At 44.4% G+C, this 19,801-nt stretch overlaps 1 protein-coding gene across 4 annotated transcripts in view; it reads right to left on the bottom strand.

Annotated features, from left to right (window-relative positions):
• Positions 1–19,801, bottom strand: part of EIF2AK4 (eukaryotic translation initiation factor 2 alpha kinase 4) — a 106,668-nt gene that overhangs the window by 9,991 nt on the left and 76,876 nt on the right. For 2 of the 4 annotated variants that reach the window (XR_013967088.1, XM_080807988.1), the window contains exons 26-33: positions 18,843–18,959; positions 17,010–17,075; positions 14,343–14,513; positions 13,865–13,999; positions 10,227–10,334; positions 9,488–9,616; positions 7,709–7,795; positions 239–351 (exon numbers count right to left, since the gene is read on the bottom strand). Coding sequence is in view for 1 of the 4 variants with exons in the window: in XM_080807988.1 (XP_080664114.1) it covers positions 239–351; positions 7,709–7,795; positions 9,488–9,616; positions 10,227–10,334; positions 13,865–13,999; positions 14,343–14,513; positions 17,010–17,075; positions 18,843–18,959 (926 nt within the window). In the remaining 3 variants the exon portion in view is untranslated. The remainder of the gene's footprint in view (positions 1–238; positions 352–7,708; positions 7,796–9,487; positions 9,617–10,226; positions 10,335–13,864; positions 14,000–14,342; positions 14,514–17,009; positions 17,076–18,842; positions 18,960–19,801) is intronic. The other 2 variants (XR_013967089.1, XR_013967090.1) reach the window with 2 other exon arrangements.

Here is a 19,801-nt window from a genome sequence, read left to right as displayed (position 1 = left end):
GGGCCTTTCAAACTGATAAAATATTCTCTGATATGTTATGAAGAACAAACCCTGAAACTGTGATTAGTCTTATGCAGGGGTTACGTACTTAAACTGCTGAGCTATTCAAAAGCAACAGAATGATCCATTAAAAGTTATCCTGATGTATCTTTTTTCCCAAAAGGATCAAACTGATGTTTAAGAAAAAGGTACAGAAGTTCTACAGGTAGTCACAGCTGGTTTTCTGGGCTTTTGTTACCTGAAAGTTCTTTCATCACTGACTTTAGTTCTGAGTTTCTGCAAAACGTGGTCTATAAGATCAGACTCCTGCACATGTTTCTCTGTTTGCCTTTCCTTCTCAAAAGACTTAACCTTAAAAAGAATAAAACAGAACCATCAATTTCTGAAGCCAACAGGCTGAATCAGAGTACAAAACTAAGTCAACAGTTTAGGTTGGTGGTTCTAACCAGGGGCAATTTTGCTCATCACAGGGCATTTGGCAATGTTTGGAGAGCTTTCTGGTTGTGACAGCTATAGGGGGTGCTACCAGCATCTCATGGGTAGAGGCCTGGGGTGCTGCTCAACTTCTTATAGTGCCTAGGACAGCAGCCCCCACAATTATCTGGCCCCAAATGTCACTGTGGCTGTTGAGAAACTCTGGTATAGAGAAGAAAAGCTTATCACTGATGACTGGATTTTTTAAAAGGCCAAGACAACCAGCTCCTATTTCATTTAATTCTTCCACATATTCTTCCCCTTAAACATCCCATGGTCAGTCACCAGTTTCCAGAGCACTCCCCCTCTCCATTCCAAATTCAAGTGCTGTCATCCACTTCTATGGTATCTGTTCTTTCATCTTCACTCCATGGCCAGCACTCAATCTTGGCTTCAAGCGGCCTTATATTCTTCCCACTCTATCTTCCTCTCACTCTGTTCCATGCTACACACCCCTGCATATTAATTTTCCTCACATAGCACTCTGATGTCCCCTTCTGTCCAAAACACATGCTGGCTCCCCACTCGCTGCTACATAAAGTCCAGATTCCTTGGTTGGCAGTTTGTTCTCCAGGAGCTAGCTAAAACCATTCTCTTCTGCTGAAGTATCTTTCTTTGCACCCAGAGTAGACTTAACTCAGGGTAATACTCACAGTAGTTTTCTATTGGCCTCCCTCTTGACTTTGGAACAGGCTATTTGAAGAATTACCATTACCTTTGCCATTCCTTCTGCCTAAAAGTTCCTATCAGCACCTATCTCTATTCTGCCCATTCACGAGGGTCCCCCATAAACCCCACCTCCACCCTGAAGACTTCACTGCTACCTCTGAGGTAATCTCCCAGACTGTTAAACCCTCAGAGAACTTGCACTGTAGGACTCTCATGGCATTTAGCATTTTCTAACTCCTAATTATGAATGACTGCGTTATGTTTCCTACCAGATTATAGGATCCTTGACAGCAGGGCCTGACGCTTTAGTGTCCCTGTATCCTTTAGGATCTTAAATTGTATCCCTCCCACACTGTGAACACTTAAAATGCACTTGCTGACTGGATGAATGAACTGATGTCTTGCCCTTCAAGTATGAAGATGAGGCAAGATTCAAAAGAGAGACTGGCTGAAACAATGTGCTAGAATGAACAAGATCACATTTAACGGAGATAAATATGAAGTCCTATAATTAAAGCCCTCATTGTAGGTGGCCAGCCAGACATGGTGGTAACTGAAAGGGCCAATGGGTTTTAGTTGCTAAGTTCAGTATAAGCCAAAGAGCCACATGGTTGCTAAGAGTTCAGTAGTAAGCTTTATGAGGAGAAATACGGTATCTGGGTCGAGGGGTCAGAGAGCATTCTCATTTAGTCAGAATTTGCTAGAATTCTCTGTAGAATTCTAGTGCCACATTTGAAGACAGACACTGACAAGGAATATCCAGAGGAGGTTAACTAGGAGGGTCAAGGAGTTGGGAAATCATGTTATGAGGAATGGCTTAAATAACCAGAATGTTTGAACCAGAAAGAGGGCAGAGAGACATGGCAGTGGTCTCCTACAATTTATTTGAAGATAGCTGAGAGGATGAAAAATTAGACTTGTTATTCTGACTACTCCAGAAGGCAGAATTAAGACCACAGAGTATAAATTTTGGGAAGGAGACTGAGTTAAGTTTTTAAAATTCGCTAATCATTATAGCAGTGTGTTATGGCACAAATTACCCAGCAGAGGCTTGATGGCAATCACTGCTCTGGAAGAGGCCTGATCAGTAGTTCTTAGGGTCATTTATGATTTTGTGACTAATAAGCAGACTAATAGTGGGGACTTCCAAATCTTAAAGGAATAACTACTACAAGAACTGCCTTCCTGCCTTAAACAATTAGAAAGTCAGACAAAACACATAAAACAATGGTTTCTCAGACCTTAGACAACAAGGAGTGGAGAACTATTTTTCAAGAGAAGGGAAACAAAGTGAGTGCCTTATCAGTGCCCTTCTACTGTGATGAAGAAGCCTGCAGACTGCAGCATAGGAACACGGAACACAAAAAGACCTGGAGCCTGGCCCAGGTGGGGAGACAGTTTAGGCAGACCCAGATGGCTAGAGATTGTGAGGCAGAGGACTGAAGAGAAGAGTGCTCCACACTCAGAGAAAGAACAATTTCTGAAGCTCTGCGGAGCAGTCCCCTCAATTCTTGCCAAAGAACTGATCTGGGCATTAGTGAAAGAAAACTCTCCAAGACTGGGGCAACAACCATCAGAAATGAGTAGGCAGAGTAATTTCTGGAATTCACAGGACTGGGAAGAGCTGTTACTCTTATCATGGTAGAGGACCTCAGAATACACAGGCAGAATCCTCCTAAGGGTATTGCCTTGTACCAATGGGGCTAACTCAGGCTTAGACCAACAGCTGCCCTGGATCTGCCCTAACAATGTATAAAATGAAGCCTGGAAAAGATCAAGCAATTCAAGAATTTTAACTACACCCCAGAACAAAGCCCAACAGTATTTATAGGGACATAAAACCTAGCACCCAGGAATGTCCAACAACCAATCAAAAATTACTGGCAGGAGAGTCTGGGTGCTCAGTTAAGCATCTGCCTTTGACTCGGGTCATGATTCTAGGGTCCTGGGATCCAGCTCTGTGTCAGGCTCCCTGCTCAGTGGGGAGTCTGCTTCTCCCTTTCCCTCTCCCTCTGCATGCAGCTCCCCCTGCTTGTTCTCTCTTTCTCTGTCAAATAAATAAATAAAATCTTTTTTTTTTTTAAGAATTTATTTATTTGACAGAGATCACAAGTAGGCAGAGAGGCAGGCAGAGAGAGAGGAGGAAGCAGGCTCCCCGCTGAGCAGAGAGCCTGATGCAGGGCTCGATCCCAGGACCCTGGGATCATGACCTGAGCCAAAGGCAGAGGCCTTACTTAACCCACTGAGCCACCCAGGCACCCCAAATAAATAAAATCTTTAAAAAAATTTACTGGCATGCAAAATGGTAGGAAAATATGACTCATAACCTGAAGAAATGACAGAAACAGACTGAGAAGTGTCAGAAATGATGGAATTAGTAGGCAAGCACCTTAAAACGACTATTTTTTTAAGACTTTATTTTTAAGTTGTCTCTACACTCAACATGGGGCTTATACTCACAATCCCAAGATCAAAAGTCACATGCTCTACTGACTGAGCCAGCCAAGTGCCCCTAAAATGACTATTCTAAATTTTATAAAAGATGTAAAGGAAACAAAAACTCTGAGAGAAATGGAAGACATATTAAGATACAAATGAAACTTACAGAGATGAAAAAATACATAAGAAATTCAATGGGATTAATAGCAGATAAGATACTGCAAAAATATCAGTGAATGGTCCCAAATAAAGCATAGAGAGAGGGGAAGAAACAAAAATGGAGTCTTAATGAGTTGTGGGTCAATAGCAAATGATTAACATCCTATAATCAGAGTCCTACAAGGAAAAGAAGGAACAGAAAAATATTTGAAGAAATAATGTCTGAAATTTTTCTAAAATTTTAAAAATTTATTTATCTGACACAGAAAGAAAGAGCACAAGGAGGGGGAGAGGCAGAGGGAGAATCAGGCTCCCCACTGAGCAGGGAGCCTGATGTGGGACTTGATCCTGGGACCCTGGGATCATAACCTGAGCCCAAGGCAGATGCTTAACCAACTGAGCCAACAGATGCTCCTGAAGAATTTCTAAACTTTATGAAAACTATGAGTCTATGGTTCAAAGAAGTCCTAGCTATGAATACCAAGTATTTAAATATAGAGAATGCCACATTGAAGTATATCATATTCAAATTGTAGAAAATCAGTGACAGAAGAAAATCTTAGAAGGTTCCGTAAAATAAAGGAAGATCATACAAAGAGCATCAAACCAGACTTTTAACAGAAACTACCATCATGTCAGAAGACAATAAAACACATCTTCAAAATGCAAAAAGGAAAAATGCAAATCCTGAATTTTATATCTAGCAAAAATATCTTTCAAAAATGAAGCTGGAGGGGCTGGCTGGGCATTGGACTCTTGGTTTTGGCTCAGGTCATGATCTCAGGGTTGGGGGATTGAGCTCTGTGTCAGGCTCCACGGTCAGCAGGGAGTTTGCCTGAGATTCCCTCCCTCTCCCTCAGTCCCTCCTCCTGCTTGCTCACTCTCTAAAATAAATGATTTTTTTTTTAAGATTTTATTTATTTGTCAGAGAGAGAGAGAGCACAAGCATGGGGAGCAACAGGCAGAGAGGGAGCCCGATCGAAAAGGCTCGATCCCAAGACCCCGAGATCATGACCTGAGCCAAAGGCAGGTGCTTAACCAACTGAGCCACCCAGGCATCCCTAAAATAAATAAATCTTTAAAAAAAAAAAAAAAAGGTGAAATGAAGACTTTCTCAGACCAATATCCACTGAGAAAACTCATGACCAGCAGACCTGCACAGACCAGAAATATTAAAGGAAATTCTTCAGGCAGAAGGAAAATGAAATCAGAATGATGTTTGCCTCAACATAGGAATCAACAGTTCCAGAGATGGTAAATATAAAGGACATTTCCCCCCTTATTTTAAAAACCTCTTTAAAAAATAACTAATAAAGCTGAAATAAAAACAATGTATTGTGGAGTTTTAACATCCAATATGTTATGTGCAACAATGGCACAAAGAATGAGAGAAGGGAAATGGAAGTATTCTGTTGTAAGGTTCTTACACTGTATGTAAAACACATAACTATATTTTGAAGGTAGAATGTATTAAGTTAAAAGTGTATACTGTAAACCCTAAGAAGTCACCAAAAAATTTCACCAAAAACAGGAGTAATAGTTAGCAAACCAATAGTAGAGATCTAAAAAGAAGGTGTGAAAAGAAAATGGAAAAAAGAACAGATGGAATAATTAGAAAACAAATAGTAAAATGGTAGACTTAAACCCAACCATTTCAATAACTGCATTACATATAAATGGTCTAAAAGAGGGGGACTATCAGGGTAGATCAAAAAAGTAAAACTCAAATACTGAGTGTCTCTAAGAACCCACTTTCACATGACATGCAAACAGCAATTGAAAGACCTCAGAGAACAAGAAATATTATCAGGGATAAAGAAAAACATTTTGGGGCACCTGGATGGCTCAGTGGGTTAAGCCTCTGCTTTTGGCTCAGGTCATGATCTCAGGGTCCTGGGATCCAGCCCCACATCGGGCTCTCAGCTCAGCAGAGAGCCTGCTTCCCCCTCTCTCTCTGCCTGACTCTCTGCCTGCTTGTGATCTCTCTCTCTCTGTCAAATAAATAAATAAAATCTTTAAAAAGAAATAAAGAAGAACATTTCATAACAATAAAGAGGTCAATTCATCAAACAGATATAAAATTCTAAATGTGTATTCACCAAATAACAGAGCTTCAAAATGCATGAAGCAAAACTGACAGAACTAAAAGGAGAAACAAGATAAATCTACAATGATAGCCAGAGATTTTGACACTCCTCTCTCAGTAACTAACTAACTGATCAAGTAGACAAAATGTTTAGTAAAGATACAGACAGCTTCGGCAACACCATGATCTAATGTGACCTAACTGGTATTTATCAAACACTCCTCCTAACAATGTAAAATACACATTCTTCTCAAGTGCACATGAAACATTCACAGTAATAGACAATTATTTTTTACTTTAAATCACAGCTCAGTAAAATTAAAAGAACTGAAATCAGAGTATGTTCTTTGATCACAAAGGAATTAAATCATTAGAAATTATTAAAGATGATGTAATGAGTAGTGGGTATTATATGACTCGACGAACCTCTGACCTCTCTACCTCTGAAACTAATAATACGTTATATATTATATATGTTAACTGAATTTAAATAAAAAAATAAGAAAGAAATTATCAAAGAAAGATAGCTGGAAAATACCCAAATATTTGGAAATTAAACCACAGACTTCTAAATAACCTGTGGCTCAAAGAAGAAATCAAAGAAACTAGAAAGTTACTCTGAACTAAATGAAAATGAAAGCTCTACATACACAAACGTGTGGGATACAACTGATGCAGTACTTAGAGTGAAATTTATAGCGTTAAATGTTTATACATAGAAAAGTAAAGTCTAAACTCAGTAACCCATGCCAGGTGCCATTTTTTTTTTTCTATAAAGGCTCAGATACTATCTTAGGCTTTGCAGGCCATACACTGTCACTTTTTTTTTTTTTAAAACAAAGAATGTAAAAAATAATTGTAGGTCACAGGCCATACAAAAATAGGCTGTGTGCCAGATTTGGCCTACGGGCTGTGTTTAATCCACGTCTACCTGAAGAAACCAGAAAAGGAATAAACTAAATCTAAAATTAGCAGAATAAAGACGAATGGAAATCAGTGAAATAGAAAACAAATGAACAACAACAAAAAAACCCCCAGAAAAACCAATGACATCAAACGCCAGTTTTCTGACAAGACAAATAACATCGATAAACCTCTAGCCAGCCTAGTGAAGTAAAAAAAGGGGGAGGATGGGAGACATAAATTACCAATTATCAGGAATGGAAGAGGGGATTATCATTACAGACCCTACAGATAGTAAAAGAGAATATTTGAAAATTTAGATGAAGTAGAAACTTTGTAGGGAAGATACCAACTACCTAAACTCACTTACTCAGAAAGACAACCTGAATGTCTCTGTCTAGGCCCCTGTGGTCCCTGGTGAGTCTGACCAAACACTGGAGGATGAAATAATACCAACAGTACATGGAATCCTTCAGAGAATGGAAGAGGAGAGAACACTGTCCAACTCATTTATGAGGCCAACATTACCCATATATTAAAAGACATAAAAGGGGAAAAATAAGTTGATTTTTTTCCTTAAAAATAGAAATAAAGGTGAGAAGGTGGTATATTTATGAGCTTTCGTAAGTTAAATGCAACAGAGTAAAACTGGTTAGGAAACAGCCACAGGATATGCCAACCACCAGGTATCAGTATAGTTATTATTCTCATTTTCTTAGATAGAGATAGGGAACAGAGGGAGAAAAGTAGGAAAAAGCTACTGCCACTATTTTTTATTTTTTAAGCTTGAAGGCAAGTGTTCTGATTCAGATTCTCTCTTACTCTACAGCCTTTCTCCAAGAACAGGCCCAGCAAATATAAGAATGGATTTCCACCCATACCCAAGCCAGGGGACAGTGGGAAGCTGGGTGCTCCACAGTTAGTACACAGTTTGGGAAAGCTGACTGCTGAACTGTGAAAGATTTCCTTGGTCTGTACCTTGACATAGCTTCCTCCTTTATCTGAGACGAGGGCCACGCACGTGATTTCGTGGTGTCTGCAGTATTCCTGTAGTTCCTCTTGGGACTGAAACAAACACAGCATGTGAGGTAAACACAGAACGCCTAGAACAGCTTCAAATAATTAAGGAGACTGAAAACATGGTGTCCAACTGTATTTTCAAAGTCACTTACTAAACATGCTGACTTTAGGAGCTGTAAGTGTTAAGCCAGAAGAGTAAGACTTCAAAGGAGGTTTAATAAGACCTTGCTTTTCTTACTTTCACTACTGTCCTCAGGGACCAGGGACAATCAAAGTGCTTGGGATACAGCAATAGGTTTTAAAAAATCTTCAGGGCACCTGGGTGGCTCAGTTGGTTGGGCGACTGCCTTCAGCTTGGGTTATGGTCTCAGAGTCCCAGGATGGAGTCCCATATTGGGCTCCCTGCTCAGCAGAGAGTCTGCTTCTCCCTCTGACCCTCCCCACTCTCGTGCTCTCCAACTCTCTCTCCCTCAAATAAATAAAACCTTAAAAAAAAAAAAAAAAAACAACAACCTTCAGATCTTGGTGGAAGGTGCCAGAAATTGTAGGGTATATACACATACGAGAAGGCCTTAGAGGAAAGCCAAGAAAACACAAACAGCGGACGGTGTAAAGTTCAAGTGAAGCATCAAGCCACCAAGTAGTGGAGCAGAGATGTCTGCTGCTGGGCAGGACTGAAGTCACGGTTTCTGGAAGGACACTGCTCTAACGATTTATGAAACAAGGACACCAATGAAAGAGGATGCTGTTCTGTCAAATGACTAAAAATCTTTGCCCAGCATGCTCGTGCCAGGAGGTTTTCTCTACCCCCCACACAAAGACGGACAGCAGCAGCTTCTGAAACCTCTTGGCAGGTGATGTGAAAGGAGAAGGGGGCAGGGGAAGGTTCTGTTTCCCTGGGAGGCTCTTCCTGCTCTGGGGCGCCTGAGTGTGAGCGAACTGGAGTGTATGCCCTTCTATGATCTGCTGGTGGCAGGGGAGACGGTCTCCCTAAAACCTCCCCACCTTTCTGAAGGACAGGTAGGTTCACGGCTGCTGCTTTCCTCACTTCCATCCGCAGAGCAGGCTGCTGTGGGAGGTCTGAGGAGAGGCAGCCGCCCATAGAGGCTCAACACGAAACGCCTTTGAGAAGTGTACAAGCCTGGATCCTGGCCCTGCAGAGACGTCCCAGCCTCATCCCTGGAACCTCTATGTTTGCTTCTATGGTCAAAGGAACTCTGAGTTATGGATCCTGAGACAGGGAGATGATGTGGATCATCTGGTTGGGATCGGTGTAATCTCAAGGATCCTTGTGAGAGGAGATAGGAGGGTCAGAGTCAGAGGTGGAAAGACAAAAACGGAGGTCAGAGAGGAAAGAAGATGCCACACTGCTGAGTCTGAGGGTGGAGGAAGAGCCTACGAACAGAGGGATGCTGGAGGCCTCTGGGAGCTGGAAAAGGTAAGGAAATGGATTCTCCCCCTCAGGCCTTCAGAACGAACTGGCTCTGGCAGACACCCTGACTGGAGCCCAGCGGGACCAGTAGCAGACTTCTGAATGCCAGAAATGCGAGACAACCAGCCTGTATTGTTTTAAACCACTGAGGCTGTGGTCTTTTGCTCCTGTAACAATCAGAAACTAACACAGGAAGTAGCTCTAACCGTAGAGAAGTCGAGTCTGAGGGAACCCTACTCTAAGGCTGGAGAGGCCCACCTGTCACTGCAGCCGGGACTGCACCCACTCCACTCGTGTCTCATTACCTGTGACCAGTCATACATGATTTGTGCCGTGATTCCTGCGGACCAGAGCTTCTGGGTGAGGTTGATGGCCCTGGACATGGACATCTGGCCAACACTTACGATCAGGAGGTCGCAAGAGCTGATTGTAACCTGGATCAGAAAGAGAGTGGTGACATTTAGAGGAGCGAGACTGGGCCTGTAGGTAGGACCGGCACTAGGAGGGAGGCAGCACTCATGTGAAGACAGGCAGCTCGAAATCTTGTAAGCGACAGAAGTCTGGGCTTCAAAATGACATCGTCAACATCATCATAGAAAAAATGACAGAAACCTCTTATGTTAGTCTTTTTAGACTTCAGCTATCCTAAGCCATCAGGAAGATACCCTTTTCCTCTGAGAAAACTGCTCTTGTCTGAAACAAAAAGGATAAAGAACCATTTATAGCTCTGTAGAGCACAGCCAGATTTCCGAACAAGGGGCTTTTGAAAGGCCTCTGCCAACAGCTTCACTTCACGTTTAAAGGGTGCATCAAAGATGAGGTGAGCGAGGCCAGGCGAAGACAGATGAGCTGTCTGAGGTCCCCCAGCGAGAGGCTAAGGTCTTATATGCAACGGCGGATGCCAACTCCTAGGCTTGTCTATTGTGACGAAGATAACCTCCCAAAGCCTCAGTCCATTGCCACATCCAGGGCTCCACATACAGGACTCTAAAATGAAAGGCCACCCAGACCCAATGGAAAGCTGGCAGTCAAACTGGAACTTACAGGTTCTTCCATGTTGAGGATCGCCACAGAGATCTTGTCTATAGCTAGGCTCACCCCAACAGCAGTGGGGACTGGTCCCAGAGCCTGTGGTCCTCTAAACTGGGGAATCTGGGAAGAAAGGCACAGCTACGGTTATGAAAGAGAGAAGAAACCATCCTCACAAGCAAAGCGATGACTGGAGGGTGCACACACTTGTCAGCAACTTACCATCAAAGGATTCAACCAAAACTACGTGTGCGGTAGGGAGAGTGCCAGTGAGAGAAGAGAATGAGGGGCGAGGGAGGGAGAGATGGGAGCACGCACACGTGCCAACTTGGGAAAAAATGAACAAACGCTGCACCTAGAGCTGCACTGCCGACCACGGCGGCCTCCCAGCCACATGTGGCTTGGATATCCGAAATCTGACTAAGCCAAACTGACATGTGCTGTGTATTAAATACACAGAGGTCTTGAAGACTCAGAATGGAAAAAAAAGAGGATATAAAATAGCTCACTAATCATACTGAGATGTAGGATTACATGCTGAAGTAGTATTTGGGGTATCTTGGGTTAAATATATACTGATTGCAAAGGCTTAGGAAAAAAAATGTAAAACAGCTCAAAAATTTTGGAAATTTCAGGGCGCCTGGGTGTCTCAGTTGTTTGCCTTCGGCTCAGGTCGTGATCCCAGGGATCGAGTCCTGCATTGGGCTCCTTGCTCAGCAGGGAGCCTGCTTCTCCCTCTGCCTGCTGCTCCCCCTGCTCATGCTCTTGCACTCTGACAAATAAACAAAATCTTAAAAAACAAAAACAACAAAAACAAAACTTTTTTAAAAATTTGAACTGTATGCTGAAACAACATTTTAGATATTTGGGTTAAATAAGATTATTAAAATATCTTTTTATTTGCTTTATATCCCTAGATAATTTAAAATTACATAGGTGGGGGCTCCTGGGTGGCTCAGTTGGTTAAGCATCTGCCTTCGGCTCAGGTCATGATCCCGGGGTCCTGGAATTGAGCCCCGCATCGGGCTCCCTTCTCAGTGGAGAGCCTGCTTCTCCCTCTCCCTCCCGCTCTGCCTACTTGTGCTCTCTCCATCAAATAAATAAAATCTTAAAAAAAAAAAAAAGTACATAGGTACGTTCTGATTCTGGACCAAGATAGGTAGGAACACTTCTCTCTACTCTACATAGAAGACTATGAAGTGAAGAGCGGGTACACATGGGTGCAGGAACTGTAGAATCGGAGGGAAGCACATGCTGACAAGCTAGAAATGCCAAGGAGAACCAACATAAGGCCCCCAGGAAATCTGCTCTCTCTGGCCAGAAGACCAAGAAATGGGCAACCTGGCAGGGCCGAAAATGTTTATAACACCCCTGCCATGCTCCAGCCAAACACCAAAGGAAGAAGCACAGGCCTGCCCCCACCAGCCAAGGCTGAGTGGGGGCCCACACCTTTACCCAGATGTAAGGAACCCCCCTCTAAGACCATACGGGAACCAAGACTTTCTTACCTGCCTGGAGTAGTGCCCCCCTACCCCTCCCCACCCAAACAGTGTCACTGGAGGCCAGAAACCGAAGGATGACAGACCCTCACCTCCACCTAAGCAGTAATGAGGCCACCCTCCCTGTGGGGATGGTGTCCAAGGTGGCTGGCTGAGTGGGAAGCTGGAACTTTCCCTGCTCTCCAGCAGCCTCCTGCCACATCTCTCCCCCAACTCACCACAGTACCAGAACCGTGCAGGAAACAGGAACAAGGCACCCCTCCTAGTGTTGAAGCAAGCAGGGTAAGGAAACTGAATCTTTACCCTCAACCAACAGTAGCAAGGTGGCACCCCCCGCCCCTACTGGTGTGCTCTCAGGGGAGGCCTGCTAAACCAAAAGATCTAGCTAAGCTCTGGAGTCTCCTAATACTTAAAATACCCAGGGTAGGGGCACCTAGGTGGCTCAGTGGGTTAAAGCCTCTGCCTTCGGCTCAGGTCATGATCTCAGGGTCCTAGGATCGAGCCCCACATCGGGTTCTCTGCTCAGCGGGGAGCCTGCTTCCCCCTCTCTCTCTGCCTGCCTCTCTGCCTGCTTGTGATCTCTGTCAAATAAATAAATAAATAATCTTAAAAAAAAAATACCCAGGGTACACAGTGAAAATCACGCATCAGGGCAGCTACCAAGAAGATCTCAAAATGTGTAAGAAAAGACAATCAACAGATAACAAAAACAGGATGACACAGATGTTGGAAACCTCTGACAAGGATTTTAAAGCCACCACCACAAAAATGCTTCAGAAACAAGCATGACGAACAGGCTTGAGTCCCACCCTCCCGCCCCCTAAAAGAAAGGCTCAGCGGAGAAGTGGAAGATTAAAAAACTTCTGGATGGGCTCAACAGCAGAATGGGGAAAACGGTGGAACTGAAGATTAAACAAAAGAAACTATTCAGTCTGAAGGAGAGAGAAAACAGACTGTAAAGCAAAAGGCCCCAGAACCTCAGGTATATATAAACTTAAACATTTGTCATCAGAGTCCTAGAAGGAGAGCAAAAAAGAGGGTGAGACGGGAGAGGTATTAGAATAAAATGCCTGAAACGTGCCTTTACTGGTCTATGGGGAGGGTGGCCTCGTTACTTGGGTGGAGGTGAGGGTCTGTAATCCTTTGGCTCCTCCAATGACACTGTTTGGGGGTTGGGGGGCACTACCCCAGGCAGGTATCAAAGTCTCAGCTTCCACTCAGTGTTCTCAGATGCCACCGTGCTAGGGCTTGGTGGGGGGCCCCCACTGGAGAAGGGCATAAACCTCTAGATTCAAGAAGCTGAGATAATCCCAAAGAGCATAAATCCAAAGAAAGTCATACCAAGACCGGTCATGATCAAATTTCAAACTAAAGAAAAAGGAAAAAAATCTTAAGAGCATTGAGTGAAAATCAACTTTCCTACAGATGAAAATTCAAACAACAGCACATTTCTCATCAGAAACCAGAAATCTGAGTGAATTACAAGAGACTTTCTTCTCCTCTTGAGTTACTCAGACTTGGACAGTTGAAGCAAGAAGCCTAACACTGATGTGGACCTCAATGTATGGAGAGGAAATATTTAAGACAATTATATTACAAATGGCGGGATGGGTATAGGGACTTCCAGCGAGGGAAAGGTTCCATACTTCATTTGAAGTAGTAAAGGTCAGCATCCATGGGTCTTTATGGTTTCTGAAGAGCTCTGTATCATGATAGCGGTGGTGGTGAAGAGACTCCACACACATGATACGATGGTAACAGAGGTACACACAGAGTGTACATGGTTGTCCCATCTGTGTCCTGGTTCTGCTTATTTTATTACAGGTATGCCAGATTTAACCATTCGAGGAAACGGAAAGGTACATAACATCTCTCTACTATCTTTGCAACTTCCTGTAAACCTATAATTTTTTTTTTCAAGATTTTATTTATCTGACAGAGAGTGAGTGAGCGAGGGAACCCAAGCAAGGTGAGCAGGAGAGGGAGATGCAGGCTTCCCACTGAGCAGGGAGCGCGATGCAGGGCTCGATTCCAGGACACTGGGATCATGACCTGAGCTGAAGGCAGATGCTCAACAACTGAGCCACCCAGGCTGAGAAAGAAAGGAAGTTAAACCAGAATAAATCAACCAGCGAATACAGGGTGAGCCCTCACCAGCAGGTCGTATCTGCCGCCAGCTGCCAGGATTTCCGATACAGCCCTCTGCCTGCGTCTGATGACTGCCGCAAACTGGAAGATGACTCCGTTGTGCTGTTGTACCTTGTAAACCAAGCCCAGATTGATCAAGACCTGTGAAGTGCAAGCCCACGCAAACAGGTCAAGGGCACGGCTTTCCATCAGTAGCATCAGAGCAATCGGGAAGATGTCTAAGGAAGCCTGCCAGGTGAAGAAACTTTGCTCTCTTCAGGAATCACCCCTTGGCTGGAGCTAACTGACGTCATCAGACTCACTGTACTACAGGAAATCACGATGCCTGCAAGGACATTGTGATTGAAGCCAAAACTGTTACTAGAAATCAGAAGTTCCAAAATGGAAAAAGCAGTGTTCTGGGGACCATTAACTCCAAAACCCCATCTCCCCCTGGGTTGGCAGCACTGACCACCCCCCCAGGAGAATCCAGCTGTTGCCGAACCTGCAACTTGATGCCGAGTTTCTTTAACAGCCCGACAATCTCCTCTAGGTCTTTTAAGCCATACTTCACCAGTTGGGCAACGCCTGTTTTCTGTTTTATTAATGAATTTATTGCCGGTGTTAGATCTTGCAAATCTCCCTTCTGCTCAATAAATTTGTAGAGTCGACACAGCTGGAAAGCAAGGAGGCACATTTAGCTTTGGATCCATGGCAGGGAAAAGCAGAGATTTTCTGGTCAGAGGCCATTTTAACCTTCACTGGGAACCTGACTATGGATTATCCTTTTCCAGCAACTTCCAGTGAAAGTACCTCACTGGAGTGCTTTGGGCACCTACTCCCAGTGAATGCTGCCCCCAGCAGAGCAGCCCCTTGTACTAGCTGAGCCGCCATGATAAGATTTCCAAGCCAGTATTGGTTCTCTTTACCCTCATTCTCATCAACCTCTGTTCCTGCAGACACAGAAATGGGGGTCGGGGATAGAGTGGGATGGGCACGCAAGAAGGCAAAGTCTGACTGGTTCTAGTTCTACTCAGAAGTAGCCAGAAGTCCCTCTCCTCCCTTTGCTTGAATAATTTCTGCTAGGAGGTGTCAGCCCCTTGATCCTTCCCTCCCTCTGGGGCTCACACCTCCATCCCAGCTCCTGGCTGCTGCACCCATTGTCTTCCACACGAGGGCAATGGCTAGAGATGATCTGTGGGCCAGGCTCAGTCCCTGGCACGTAGCAGGGGAAGCAGGAAGTAACTATGCTCATTGACCCGAAAGAAATTTCCACTGGAGCTCCCGGGAGTTAAACAAAATTATAGCTATTTTAAGACTATATAAGCATAACCTGGTTCAATGATAAGTTAGCGCATGGAAACAGCTGAATGAAGACTCAGCTTAATCCAGTTTAATATAATAATCATACACCACATGTATTTTTTTTAAATCCAAAAAGTAATGTAATCTCAATATCTTTACTATATTAAATGGTTTCGTCTTAAAATTAAAAACTTTCTTCTCAAATTTTAACATTAATTACCCCATTAATAAACTACCAGAAGCACTAGAGTCGCTATCTCCGGATCTGCGTCTTCACCCCATCATCAACAAACTCCAGGTGGCTCTGGACAAGTCACAACATCTCTCTGGGCCTGAGATGCCTCATCTGTAAAATCAGAACACTGGGCCAGGCACTGGCTTGCGATATTACTGCTTCCTTTTCTAGTATTTTCAGAGTTTCCATTTTTAAATAATGACAGCACTAAATGCATTTATTAGGTGCTAATCTTTCCATCTTTAAGCTAATCCAATGTACAACTTTGAAGCAATGCTCATCATCAGATAACCAGAGATTCAACAAAAAGGAGCAGACATTTGAGCAGCTGAGGCAGCTATCATGTGCAAGTGTGAAATACATCTGAAACGTGACATTAGTTCAAAGAACCTTCTGGGCTTGAACCTTCAGGTAAGGAATCACCAGACTGGGCAGTTTCTGGAGCAGATTCTTTGTGCCATTTATACACGGAACTATTTCTGCTCACAGCTATGTGCTATGTACATGTCTAGAGGATTATGTAAATACTGTGCTTCCTATCAAAACATTTTATCACTGGTCACTTTGGGTACCATTAATAACTCCTCCAATATTTAACATCTAAAATTTAACCTGGCTTAACTTCTAGAACTCCTAGGCTGTGTGATCTGGTTTACCCTCCCTGCCTGACTGCAGGCTGACCACTCTGGGCTGCAGTCTGTGTGTGCAAGTTTGGTTAGAGAGCCAAGGGTAGATAGATGCTGTACGGATCCCCCAGGGCTTTTTAAAGGCCAATATGAATTAAGTTGAAAGCAGCCCATGGACTCTTCAGCTGACTCCTTTATTTGCCTTAGCACTGTGCGAGCCACACTGTAGGTGTCTAAAAGAACGAGTGCCTCTGCCCGGCCCTGTACAGTCATATTTTAACCTATCATATGCATGCATTTGCTGATCATCACAGGTCATGTAATGGAGTGCTCCAGCAGGGCTAGAGAGGTTGTGGGGAAGTTTTAAAGAAGTCGCTTTTCTTATATAAATATTCAGGGAAATGTCAGTAATCCCTGCTGTCTTCTGCTATCCAGTGACTCCGTGAAGTTTGGGTCACCATGCCCAAGATCAGAGACCAATGTGATGCCTGCTGAGAGAATAGGACAAACTTGTTTACCCCATGAGATAGTCCTCACTGCCACTGGGATCAAATGCCAGATTTTAGGAGTGGGAAATGTACTGGAAAAGCAAGAGCTTTAATTCAACTCCGACGTGCTGGAAGATCAGCGGGGGTTGGGTAGTGGGGGAAACCCAGATGGATCTGCAGAGCTCGGTGCCTCATCCCAGGCCCCTAGGATCTATTTCAGAAGAGAACAACTAGTACTAGACCCGCTTGCTCAGCAGGTGGCTCTGGAGGGCAGAGCAGCTGGTGATCAAGAAAGAACAGGCTGATGACCCCACGGTGAACAGCAGCGTGGGGAGGCAGGCTTTGAAGCCAGTACGGGCCCTCTTCCCCTGATCCCCCGAGGCTGCCATGGAACCTATGAACCCTCAAGGGAAACCTGTTTGTGAGGCACTGGGGAGCAGCCCCGCCTCATGCCTTGGAGATCAGGGTTGTCCAGAGCTTCAGAGAAAGCTGCGATGGCGCCATCACTGGGTACTTACGCTGTTAGACGACAAAGACAGATTACAAAACTTGGCTTCCATTTCTCTCCTCGTCAGCTTTTCTGTCTACCGTGGAAGAGAAAGGGAACAATGAGAGTCATCAAATTTGGCCCTGAATGTAAAGATACGATCTCCAGGCCACTTCCGACAAGTATATACCCTCCATTTTGGACAAACTGCTCCAAATCATGAAGGATGGATTAATTCTGTGACTAAAGAAAAATATTTTCTTCCAATTCACATAAAACATTTGCCTTTTTTTTTTTTAAGATTTTATATTTAAGTAATTTCTACACCCAATGTTGGGGCTCGAACCCACGACCCCAAGACCAAGAGTTGTACACTCTACTGACTGAGCCAGCCAGGCACCCCTAACATGTGTCTTAAAATACGAAAATTCCAGACATAAAGAATTAAAAGGGGGAGGATGCCCTTGCTATTCAGCTAAAACCATTCAGTGAGGCAACCTAGAACTGGACAGGTTGAACCAGGGGGTTTCCATCTGGATGGCGAGGAAGTAATGGATTCATGTCCTTCTACCAAAAGCCACATGCTGACAGTCTCTGAGCACTTCGTCCCATGCCAGCAGACAGGCTGTGGCTGCGAGGTATGAGCAAGGATGACGTGATGCCCCCGTGCATAATCCCTGGGGTTCTTGCCAGCGTCTGATGGGCACGGTGTGTTTGCTACTGCCGAGCAGAAGCTGCACTTCGGGGAGAAAAGCACCATGGAGAAACAGACAGTAAAACTGGGTCCCCTGATGTTCACCTGCCAGAGGAGAAAGAAGCTATTTCGGCTTTTTGAGGTCCAGAAAACAGTAGGCCTGGGGTGCCTGGGTGGCTTGGTCAGTTAAGTGTCTGCCTTCGGCTCAGGTCATGATCCTGGGGTCCTGGGATCGAGTCCTGCATCAGGCTCCCTGCTCAGTGGGGAGCCTGCTTCTCCCTCTCCATCTGATGCTCCCCCTGCTTGTGCTCACTTCCATGCTCTAAGTAAATAAATAAAATCTTTAAAAATGGGGCACCTGTGTGGCTCAGTGGGTTAAGCCTCTGCCTTTGGCTCGGGTCATGGTCTCAGTGTCCTGGGATCGAGCCCTGCATCAGGCTGTCTGTTCAGCAGGGAGCCTGCTTCCCCCTCTATCTCTGCCTGCCTCTCTGCCTACTTGTGATCTCTATCAAATAAAGAAATAAAATCTTTAAAAAAAAATCTTAAAAAAAGGAGAACAGTAAGCCAGCAGATTCCACTCTCTGTTCTGCCTTAATCATAGACCGTTTGGCACTATAGGTGATTGAATCTCCTGAATGTCCCTTATTTATTATAAACACAATGTTTAACATGAAAAGAAATCAGAAAAGATACATATTCACCTTCATCCTGGCACCATAACACTACTGAAAATTTTCAGTGGTTCCCCTCCAGGCTCTGTGCACTTACTGCAGAGGACCTGCACACATACTGGAGAGCAGGGAGTACTACGACGAGGCTCAGTTAGGAAGAGTAACTGAAGGGCTGCTGCCCCAGCACCACAGGGAACAGGAGCTAATAGAGGCTCCAACTGGGGTCCAAACCCCTCTCCCCCAATTCCACCAAAAAGCCCAATGACAACATCTATAAATGACTTTATGGATAAGCACAGGTGGGCTGGAAGAATTAAGGGGAGGCCCTAAGCCCTTTATTCCCAATACAATCACTTCCTCCAATTGGTTTCTTTTTTTACTTCAGAGAAATGAGGGAAGGAAATAAAATCCCAATTCTGTTCTATAGTGACATCATTAAGAAAACACTTATGAATTATTATCATTCTTTAATATCAAGTCAAAGTAATTAAACGCTTACCACGGCATCATACAGAATATCATAGACTTGACTGAGTTTATCTTCTGGGATTCCACAGTGTAAGAGGATTGCTTTCAATAACATGGTATGGTTCAAGTAAATACTGTAATTTTTTTCCTAGGATACAACAGAGAAATTAATTAGTTTCATCGTAAAAACAGTATAGGACCAAAGCTGGCATCTTATCACGCACTTACCATCCAGGCAGGCGATTGTGGCAGGACTGAATTTTGGCATATTGCCTTCTAGTTTTTTTTTTCATAAGCATTCCTTTTACATTGTCATAATCAAAGACTAGAATATAATCAAACCTTTTTTTTTTTTTTAAAGATTATTTATTTGTCAGAGAGACCACAAGCAGGGGGAACAGCAGGCAGAGGGAGAAGCAGACTCCCTGCTGAGCAGAGAGCCTGATGTGGGACTTAATCCCAGGACTCTGAGATCATGACCTGAGCCGAAGGCAGAGGCTTAACTGAATGAGCCACCCAGGCACTCCTCAAACCCTTTATTATATGTATCTAAACCACTCTGGTGTCCAGCTGTGGTGAAAACCTGAACGAGTTCACAGACATCAGCAAGGGAGAGGAGCCGGTTCAGCAGTCACTGCCATTGACGACGGGCCGGAGGGACGACTGGCTAACAGGTGAGCGTTCAGACTAGCAATCAGAGCGCTGGGCTGGGTGCAGCGGGCTCTTCAGAGAAGCGGCCACGTGGGCTCTGCCCTCAGCAAGCACGTGTCATCTCCCCTCAACGGCGGTGAGGGCAGAGGGGCAGGCTCCTGGGGCAGAAGGGGCGCCCACGGCAGCTGGGAAGGCAGCCTTTCTAGAGGAGGAACCCCGTGACAGGTACAGCAGTGGAGGGTGCAGCCCCGTGTGGGACCCCGAGACAAGGGCTGAGGAGAGCCAGCCGCTGTGCTAGAAGCGACACCAGATGCCGGCTCTATGGAAAGTGAAGTTGGG

Source organism: Martes martes, assembly GCF_963455335.1.
Source record: "Martes martes genome assembly, chromosome: 7".
NCBI lineage: Eukaryota > Metazoa > Chordata > Mammalia > Carnivora > Mustelidae > Martes > Martes martes.
Note: the sequence above shows the minus strand (reverse complement) of the source record. Positions and strands in the feature narration are given on the sequence as shown.